This window comes from Berghia stephanieae, chromosome 3 (genome assembly GCF_034508935.2).
Source record: "Berghia stephanieae isolate SIO BIC M18660-M18661 chromosome 3, UCSD_Bste_1.3, whole genome shotgun sequence".
Taxonomy (NCBI): domain Eukaryota; kingdom Metazoa; phylum Mollusca; class Gastropoda; order Nudibranchia; family Aeolidiidae; genus Berghia; species Berghia stephanieae.
The window spans coordinates 101,974,051-101,984,919 of record NC_088362.1 but is presented as its reverse complement, the minus strand read 5'-3'; the positions used below and the strand labels follow the sequence as shown (position 1 = coordinate 101,984,919).

The 10,869-nt window shown below is 36.3% G+C and overlaps 1 protein-coding gene across 1 annotated transcript; it reads right to left on the bottom strand.

The window, feature by feature from the left end:
• Positions 1 to 4,743: 4,743 nt before the first annotated feature.
• Positions 4,744 to 10,869, bottom strand: LOC144969718 (uncharacterized). Its single transcript, XM_078908878.1, has 5 exons — positions 10,406 to 10,869; positions 8,778 to 8,861; positions 5,990 to 6,121; positions 5,564 to 5,641; positions 4,744 to 4,899 (listed from the first exon to the last, which is right to left on the bottom strand). Exons 1-5 carry the CDS (start codon positions 10,650 to 10,652, stop codon positions 4,859 to 4,861), a joined length of 582 nt encoding a protein of 193 aa, XP_078765004.1. The 5' UTR covers positions 10,653 to 10,869; the 3' UTR covers positions 4,744 to 4,858.

Sequence of the window (10,869 nt, the reverse complement as noted above, 5' to 3'; positions counted from 1 at the left end):
GTGGTCACAAATACTAAATATATAAATAACATTTATGAATTACGCTTTTGAAAGTTTCAATGTGGTGCATGCATGACAATAATAGAAATATTTCCTCCTTTTTAAAAATATTGTTTCGCACATTTAAGTTTTTATACTGCTACTACTGCTATTACTACTATTATATTACTCTTTGGAAATTACCCAGATTTATATATGGTCGTTGTGAGGAAACAGTCTCCGCCAATTTTGAGTCACAAACCTGAGAAAATGTTTGGGGTTTCGTGAAATCAAACCATTGGAAGTGGCGATGTGTTTCTGAATGTTTATTATAATAGTTATTATACGCACTATTTTAGTGTATGTGTGTGTGTGAGAGAGAGAGTTGTGATGGAATTGTGCTTGTATACATTTTAAAAGTAATGCTGTTTGATGTCTTGACAGTGATCATGTTAATGAACGTTTTAAAAGAAAATTATAACTTTTCGAAATGAAACCAAAAACGGTGACTGAAATCTCTTCCCCCCCCCCCCCCCCCACCCAAGACATGTTTTCCTTATTATTTACTCATAGTACAAGATATGTTTTGGACGTCAAAGGACAAAGACGTTGTAGAGAAATAATGACCAAATCAGAGAAAAGAAAATGCTACCCACGGGTTCAATCTTGTAATTTGTCGATAAAAACCATTGGCTTAAAATTGTCCAAATTGTGAAATTTGATTTAAACCCTAAATGGACACACTGTTTGAAAAGAGTTCATGAAGTTTTGCGGGGTCCCAGGTTTGAGAGGTTTTGAGAAGACCAATTTCTTGGCCTAAATATTTAACGTGTTGAGTATTTATTTTCTTCAGAGTACAGCAGTGCAAATCCTTAGAGTCTGAAAAAAAAACCCAATGAAAAATACAGTTTTGAACGTTGATGTACATGAACCATGACATAAATAACAATGTGAAATTGAATGTAAGCTTCAATTTAATATACGAAAATATATAAAATGGACGTTTCGGGTTTCCCCTTTATCAACAAAACAGGATGCATGAAACACTACAGACGAATGAGATAATTCATGGATACACACAGTTTTGTGTGTTGATCCGTTATACTTCCGGATGGCAATGTTATGAGCTTCTTAGCCAAGCGCATACTATCTATAAATATGATATACAGGAAGAATGGAACCTGTTGTCATGGATACAGGACTATCTATGGTGATGGCAAGATGATGATGACTTGATATTAACCTTACCTTTACCAACTATAGGAGGAAAATCGTCACATTCGTTACGATCCAACCAGCACTTTTATCATTCAGATTTCTTTTGTAAATCACACAATTTAAAGAACAATCTTTTTTATAGCTAAAATACGTGACACTGTGTTGTAGAGTTCATTTTGCTGATCAATAGTATGCAGAGAATGTATTTGTTGCTTTTCTGTTTGAGTAAGAAAAAACTATTTTTGTGTTGGATGGGTGTGAAATTTTGGGGAAAATTCTGAAAATTGCTGGTAAGGAAAGGGTAAAACAAGGAAAGCATGAAACTTGTCATTCTCGATGGTTGTCAAATTTTATACATTCATTTGCCGTTGCAAGTAATTTGAATTTACTTGGCTGTTATAGGTTTTAATGTGAATGCACTCGTACTTCACTGTAACTGGTTAATTTGAATACTATTTGTTGTCGCACGTCATTTTGAATTTACCTCATTGTTGCAGGTCGACAAACAGAAACAGAAATTAAATAGGGTTTTTAAAGATATAATATACCGGCATAGAATAGATCAGAGTGTGTTACTGCTCAAGATAACATTCATTGCTAAATTATGGTCTTCCCAATAATTTTTTTTTCAAAAATGAGTCCACACTATTTTCACATGCTGTATATATCATCGCACATCTTGGCATCTTTTTTTCTACAAATACGTTATTTCCATATTAGAAAAATTTATTCTATATTTGACCAAGTGAGACTGAAACATAAGTTTTGATATCATATACTATTTCTGGCATACATCGGTTTGTGAGAGAATGTTTTTGTTCAATAAAAGATAATTAAAGACAATCCAAATGAATTTCTTTACATTATTTCAAACTTTTTTTTTTAATCTAAGATTGATAATTTGCTTTACACTCATTAAACATGCAACATTGTGGTCTTGTGGTGACCTGTAGACCTCGGGTTCAAATCCCTCTGTGAGTGGCGCAAAGATGATTTCATGCATAAGGCTCTTTACTCACATTTTCCCTTTTATTCTCAAGTGTAAAATGACTACCTGACCGATAACAGCATTGCCAGTGTCCAAAAATAAAATGTAAGAACCCCAAAAAGGTGTTATGTCCCGTTCTGCGCGGCGCAATGGTTGAGTCCTTGGAAAAGCTCTTTACTCACATTTTCTCAACGTATTCCGGTGTTAAATGAGTACTTGGTCGTTAACAGCGTATTTTCTGTCGGATGAAATTGTAATAATATCGTCTAACAGTCTTGTCCTACATGTGAAGTGTCGTGGCTAGGGACCCATTGCAAACCGCTTTGAGCACATTTAGGGGATATTGCGCTATATAAAAGCTCAAGCTCAAACAATGTCTCGTCCTATTGTTTAGTGTTGCTGTGGGTTTTGGACCTATTGACCTATTTATCCTGTCATTTGTGGTCGAGTAGCTATAGATAGTATGCAGATGACGTCACTTAGGCCTTTGTTATTGTTTTTGCCATCCGCGTTTGTGAGTTGTTCTCACTAAACTGCATTAACCAGACTATAAAATTTCATGGTTACACAGAGTTTGTGTGTTGGTCCGTTATACTTCCGGATGGCAATGTTGTGAACTCCTTGGCCAAGCGCATTCTATCTATACCTGATCGTAGCCATCGTTAACATATAGCCTGACACAAGAACCCTCTAGGACTGGCAGTTTGACGTCATTTTTTAGGTTTGTGTAGCGTCTTGTGAGTTGTCGTTAGTAGAGCTCATGGAAACAAGTTATTTCATTGGTTGAACTATTGAATACACGATTTGTTTTCTTTTGTGGCAAAAGACTGGCATTTTGACGTCATTTTTTTGGTCAGTGTCAGGCTATAACTTTACGAAGGCCTGATAGATCTGATGAAAAATACATTGCGATAGACAACTTGTTCGGTTTGTAGTCTTGTGGTATGACACTCCTCACCTTCGGACTGGTAGGTCCAGGGTTCAAGACCCACTCCGATCTGCACGAAGTTGAGTCCTCGGAAAAGATTTTTTGCTCACTTTTTCTCACCGAACTCAGGTGTAAGTATTATTTGTCTCTGTCGAAAAAAATTGTAATATCTCCTTACAGGCATCATGCCTCGTCATACATGTTAGGTATTGCTGTTGGCTAGGTACACCTTGTAAATCACTTTAGGGCATGATAAGTTCTCTCGTTGTTGTTTGGGGGTTAATTTGGTTTGAAAGAAAATGCATGTTATCCTTCTTTATGTCGCTTTTTCACAAGCAAATGGAAAAAAGGATAGCGTACAATTTTTAATGTATAATTTACTCTGCGGTTTTGTTGGGTTTGTTTTCTTGTTGTTTTTTTTTTAATTTTTTTTTTGTTTTTGTTTTTTTGTATTGTTTTGTTGGTTTGTTTTTTTTTTTATTTTTTTTTTTTCTTTTTGTATTTTTTAATAATAATGATGAATGGCATTTATATAGCGCTTCACTCAGTTGTCACAGGCTCTAAGCGCTTTATGGCGATATAAAACAAAACATATTACAGTAAGACGAGTATAGATTGAAAAGTGATACGACTTCAATTTAACAACAAAACATGATAATAGTATAACAACTTAAGACTTAATACGATAAAGCTTTAAGCGAGATATGAAAGTTGTCAACGAATCCGAGCATCTCATATGTGATGGGAGAGAGTTCCATAAAAGGGGGGGGGGGGGGGGGGAGCGAAAATTGAAAGGATTGCTCACCTATTTTACGCAAGGTCTTAGGTTTGCCAAGGATTGATTGGTCATTGCTTGACCTCAAGTTTCTATTGAGGACATAGATGTTTAGAAGGTTTTTAATAGGGAATTAGATTAGCGGAAGAGTAGCGTCCCTTGATTGGACGTCACCCATAGTCTGTGACGTCACCGGCGGAAAAGTTATTAGAGAGAGAACGTCATGTTGGTTGTGCGCATGGTCTCTCGTCCTCGCTTCCGATGAAAGCGGCTTGAGACACTTCAAAACCAAATTGACGTTCTCTCTGTACGGTGACGTCCAATCAAGGGACGTTACTCTTCCGCTAATCCCATTCCCTATATTGGGGGGTTACTGTTGTAGTGCTCAAGGATTTGAAGACAACAGTACAAATCTTATAGACAACTCTTTTCTCCACAGGAAGCCAATGTAACTCACGGAGAAGAATTTCCGACTGGTATTTGTTTTTATATCGTACAATAAGTCTGACTGCGTTATTTTGAGCAGCAACCTGAAGTTTACACATTTTTACTTTAGCTTAAATTCGCCCAGAAAGAGTTACAATAATCCAATTTGAATAAAACAAGGGAATTAATCAAAAGTTTGTCTCTGTCTATATGCTTTGGTATTAAATGGGATTTTTTTAAAATATATTTGCATTTCTATGTACATAGATTGTATGGTGTTATTCACCATTTTGTTGTGTTTTGTGTGTGTGTGTGTGTGTGTGTGTGAGAGAGAGAGAGAGAGTGAGTGTGTGTGTGTGTTTGTGTGTTTTGTTGTGTTTTTTTTGGGGGGGGGGGGGGGAATATGAAGAAAAAAATAAACAAAAGCTATTTTGATTATCAAGATCAATCATCACGATTTAATGTCAACAGAAGAATATAACCTGAACAAATATTTAAAAAATACAATTTAATTGACGATGAATTCACATATTGAAGTTGCATATCAGCTTGACAAGTGATGTTGACTTGGATTCTGTAAAGTCTCTGTTAAAATCATTGTAAGCAAAAGTCAAATGTGACTCATAGTGTGAAAACGGTAACATGTCGAAATGAATAAAGTTCTGGAAATCGAATTTACAGCCACAAATTATTATGAACTTTGGGTTAATAAGTTTCTATCTATTGTTGTAGATAACAGGAGAGACGATTTAATTTCTTACATTGCAAAAAAAACCCTCAAAATTCACATTATCTGTACTTTTTATTCAAGATCCCTACACTTAACGATTTTTTAAAATTGAAATCAAAACGAAGAGAGATAACCTAGACAATCTTTAATGATTCATATTATTAATTATGATTTATTTCCCTTAGTGAAACTTTTTTTTAGCTAGTTGTGGTGGTGGTGGCCTTGGTGCTGATGATGGTGATTTTGGTGGTGCTAATGATGATGATGATGGTGATGATGATGATGATGATGATGATGACGATGATGATGATGATGATGATGATGATGATGATGATGATTTTGGTGATGATGATGATGATGATGATGATGATTTTGGTGATGATGATGATGATGATGATGATGATGATGATGATTTTGGTGATGATGATGATGATGATGATGATGATGATGATGATGATGATGATGATGATGATGATTTTGGTGATGATGATGATGATGATGATGATTACGACGACATACCTTTTAAAAGTGGATACTTTCTCTCCCAATTTTCAACTAACGGTTCTATCGAAGTAAAGTTTTCTTTACGATCAGGTGCTGTATCAAAATTACAATAGAACTATTTTTAAAATACATAAAGAGAAAAAAAACGATTACATATATATAGAGAGAGCACTTATCCACACGAAAAACGCAATGTTCTAAATATAACCTCGTTATTCTCCCATGTTTGGGAATTTTGGCAAATGTTACCCACCGCGTCAATTCAGTATTATGTCGGGGTAAACCAGATGACACTACGTGAATTTAAGATAAAAATTATCCAAATGTGATCCACCGACACAAAACGGTTTTATGTTATTGGACGATTAAAGGGAATGTTATTTATTTCATTAATTTTTAAACATTTTAATTCAATTAATAATATCACAAAATGTTACGTACAAACTTGTCTGGTAATGAGGCATGCGACGTAGGTTTTCTGCTCTTCAAATAGGTCTGTGATGTAATCATTCGAACTTAGATCGGAAATCCCCATAAAATTCCCTTCCACATCATAGAAATCAATGTGGCAGCCTATAAATGATATATTAATCAAAAAATAAAAACCAAATAATTTTTTTTTTTTAATATTTAAAAAACCCAGAAAAATAATGACACCAAAGAAACATAAGCTTTTTCACAACGTAATATCCACTACAAGTGATCAAGGAGTTTTACAAGTAATCCCAAGCCAACAGTAGTACTGAGCATATATTATGACAAGATACCACACCTGTCAGGAGCTGGGTTTTGTTTGTTTTTTTTCGACAGAGACGACCCTAATGTTCTCTCCGTATCGGATTTTTGCTAAAACGAATAAATAGAGGTGCCTAAATGAGTCAATAAAATGGAGATAAAGATAAAGGGAGTAAATCTGATTCGCGAATGAACAACACAAAACAAACGACGTTTCGGCCTTTGGATATAATATGCTAACCAAGATGTGATCCAACGCCTCAATCGGATTGTGTCGAGTTGACCAGGATGAAGTTTAACAAAGGTCGTGTGAAAAGCAAGAAACTCGAATTTATTGAGGGCTCAAAATTGTAGGCCCTCAATGAATCGATTCGAACAGCCCAATGCAATGAACTAATCGTGTACAGATTTGCATGTTAACGCACTTCATCCTAGAGATTTTGCTACTTTTCAAAATTGGAAAAAAATGTATTTAAAATGAGCATGTACATAGTTTTTTTCAACTATCATTAACATGTAAAAACTAAAACATTAGCTTTGATACTACGCCTATAACTTGTCTCAGAAAAATGTAATAAATAGGCATGGGGTAAAAGTACCCGGGTAATGTACGGATATGGTCGGTGTTAGGGTTGAATGAGTTAAAGGAAATACTCTCAATATCATTATTCGGTTATCAGACCTATAAATATATGCACGCTGTTGTGGGATTTTCAAAAATCAGATCACGTTGGGTTGAACGTAGGTGGATATATTTGCAGGTCTGACAGCCGAAGAGAATTATCATGGGTTTGATTTAACATTGATACAATGGACAATATTTCGCGTTGGTTCGAGAGTATTTCCTTGATAACAATGAGGCCATAATTAATTTGTGTTATCAGACCTACAAATATGTCTACATGCCGGCTTGAACCAATGTCTAAAATTAACGTTTTTGAGTTTTCCATTTTAGGGAACATATTATTTCCATTCTACTTAGTAAAACGTAAACAGTCGTTTGTTTTTACCTTAGACGATGGGTCAGATGTGCAAAAGAAATAAGAAATAGAAATCTAAATGAAATTAAAATTGATGAGGCTACAAGCTAGATAAAAATGTAAATATTGTTACAAACTTTCCTTTTTTTTTTTTCTTTTTTCTTTTTGTTCTTTTTGTTTGTTTTTTTTTTGGTATTTTTTAAAGATATTTTTAATCTTTCTTTTATCTTTGGTTTGTCTATAACTTGAACTCATTTAAATTTGGTTAGCCTAATCTAGAACGTTTTACCCAAAAATGCGAACTTCTTCATGACTGAGTTGGAACCACGGCAATGTATTTGGGCAATGTCACGAGACTCCTAGCGTGGTCATTGGTTCAATTGAATTCAATAGTCTGATGTCACGTCGCCCAGCAACGGCAGCCATCTTGGTTCTAAACAAAGAAAATCTGTAATTTTTATTCTTCATGCTGGCTAGAACTTTTCATATGTCTTGTGATCAGAATGTGTAAAAGTCAAAACATGATCATATTTATAATGTTTTTCTACTCTGGATACACTTTTATGCTCGTCGGAGAAGTATTTCATAAGGGCGTCGCCATTGTTCCGATAGTTTAGAGCCAGTTTCTAAGTTACCATGCGTCATTACGAGGGAAATGGCGTACATTTAGTTCTGTGGTAGGTACAGTAGGATCTTTCGATAAGACGTCGGTGGCTCAGTGGGCCTATGATGCCTTGTCTTGTCTTGTGCGGCTATGTGGTCTTGTGGTATGACACTCGCTTTCGGATCGGAGGGTCCTGGGTTCGAGCCATGCTAGGCGCATAGTTAAGTCCTTGGAAAAGGCTCTTTATTTATATTATCTCATCGTACTCAGGTGTAAAATTAAATGAGTACCTGGACGTTAACAGCGTAGTTTATATCGGGGAAAAAAATTGGATTATCGCCTAACAGGCGTCATGTTTCGTTCTACATGTTACATGTTCCAGTTGGTTAGGGACCCCCTGTAAAGCGCGTTGAGCACGTTTAGTGGACATTGCACTATATAAAAGCTTAAATTATTTTATTTTAACAAAAATCAAAAGACACATCGCAAAACTCTAACCCTGCGGTTTTTTTAAAAGTTTTCCCCCTCCCAAACCCCCTACTAGAACATTATTTTAAAAAAAAGAATAGGGGGGGGGGTGTAGGAGCTTTCGGAAGGCTTCCCATATTTTGCGTTGGGTTGAGAGTGTTTCCATCACATGAATGAGCCTAAAACAATTTGCATTTTCAGCCCTGCAAGACACAGTCAGTTAGGAATCAGTCATTACGTACGCTTCTCAGCCCTGCAAGAAACAGTCAATTAGGAATCAGTCATTACGTACGCTTCTCAGCCCTGCAAGACACAGTCAGTTAGGAATCAGTCATTACGTACGCTTCTCAGCCCTGCAAGACACAGTCAGTTAGGAATCAGTCATTACGTACGCTTCTCAGCCCTGCAAGACACAGTCAGTTAGGAATCAGTCATTACGTACGCTTCTCCACACCCAGTTTTTGTTTGACGTAGTCCATGAAATTTCTTTTCCTGCACCGGTTGTTGACAAGCATCGATTCACCTTCTGGAAAACCGAAAGAACAAAAAAGGAAAACAAATAATAAATTGTAAAATACTGAATGAGAAATTGAAAATGTTTCCTATAAAAAACATTACCATTGCAATTCTACACTTGACGATTTAACCATCAAGCAATTTTCTCACCTCATTTATTATGCGTCACTCGGACGTGCACTTATTTTCAGGTCTGATAACCCAATTCATTATAGGATCATTGTTATAATGGAAATCTCAAATATATGATATTGCCCATTACAACAATTTTAAACTAGGCCCATAATCGGGTTCGAATGACAGACCTGCATGTATGTACACGTGTGTCACATTATATTTATACCTTTTTTTTCATAAACAAATTCGCACATATTTTGAAGGAAAGTCGTGTTACTTGTTCTAATTTGAAATTTATTTTGTTCGGGCTTGGCCTCTGGGTTGGTTTGCTTCGTATGAAATCTCTCTCTCTCTCTCTCTCTCTCTCTCTCTCTCTCTCTCTCTCTCTCTCTCTCTCTCTCTCTCTCTCTCTCTCTCTTTCTTTCTTACTGAATCTATAATGCGACTTGGTCTTTAACCAGTTAATTGTCGAATTTTGGGAAGACACGAATATAAAAATTTAGCCAGAAAACTCGTCCTTTAAAATATATTGATCGAATTTAATTAACGAGGACCTCAAATTGATAAAAATTACTCTCAAACTGGGACCTCGCGAGGTCCCAGGTTTGAGACTTTGTGTCAATTTTCATTTGAAGGACGATTTTTCTGGCAAATTATTTTAACTCCCTCAACCCTAACAACGACTATATCCGTTGTTTACCCGGGTTGCTTTTTTTTTTAACCCCATGGCTATTAATCACATTTTTCTGAGACAAATTATAGGCCTCGTATCAAACCTAAAGTTTTTAATTTTGATATGTTAATGGTAGTTAATTAAAGATAGCTATGCATATGCTCATTTTAATACTTTTTTCAAATTTTGAAAAGCAACAAAAATCTCTAGAACTGAGTGAGTTAATGTGTCTTTCTAGAGTACGGTAGTTAACGGGTTAATGAAGCCCAATCCACCACCCTTCTACCTCTTTATGGAAACGGTTATGTGGTTACAGATCTAAATATTATAATTAGAATAATCTATAATCCAACTAGAAGCTATAATCTAGAAGCTCGGGCAGGCCCACAAGAACCTCTTCTAGCGACTGTGAATCGCAGAAAACTGTCTTGGTTTGGACACCATACTCGACACGATAGCCTGAGCAGGACAGTCCTACAGAGCACAGTCGAAGGCCAGCGCAGAAGAGGGCGCCAAAGGAAGATGTGGCTGGACAATATAAAAGAATGGACAGAGATGTCGGTTCCAAAGCTGCTACATAGGGCTAGCAACAGGCAGGCATGGAGGAAGACTGTAACTTCTGCTTCACGCAAGTCCCCCCCCCCCCCCCCCCCCCCCCGACGACCATCCGGTCATGGGATTGAGTGAGTGAGTGATAATCTAACTCGGCCAGTAAATCAAATCAAATCATTGATTTTCAATTACAATAATTACATTATATTCACCTCTGTTTAATATATAGATAAAATTTGGAGAAGGAGGACAATACGGTTCCTCCACGACTAACACTTCCTCCACCTTCTCCTCCTCCTCCTCTTCCCCCTCCTTCTCCTCGTCCTCTTCCTCTCCTTTCTCGCCAGCCTCTTCCTCTATGTTATTATCATCTTGATCTCCGGGTTCTATACCCCTTTCCTCTACATCTTTGTTGCCTCCATCATTAATAGCTTCAGTACTGTGGTATACTTGCGACATTTTCACCGTGTAGACAGACAGTGGATAGCTACCATCTTCTCTATAAATTAGTTTGATCTAGAATAGATTTTTTTTTTTGGACAACACAATATCGTTTGTTTTGACCGGATATAGATAGAGCTCAATCGAATTTTCTTACTTTTTTTTTCTTAACGTCAGCGGTTTGAGAGTATTATGAAAATCCTTAACCTGTATAAATATGAACAGCCGAAGAACG

Bases quoted from the DNA above. Each gene is read 5' to 3' on its own strand.
- LOC144969718 (XM_078908878.1), bottom strand. From the start codon at position 10,652: ATGTCGCAAGTATACCACAGTACTGAAGCTATTAATGATGGAGGCAAC. The intron at 5,642-5,989 runs GTACGTAACATT...ATTTTGATACAG, and splicing joins CCTCATTACCAGACAAGTTT to CACCTGATCGTAAAGAAAAC. The intron at 4,900-5,563 runs GTATGTCGTCGT...TGATTTTAACAG, and splicing joins AAAGTATCCACTTTTAAAAG to AGACTTTACAGAATCCAAGT.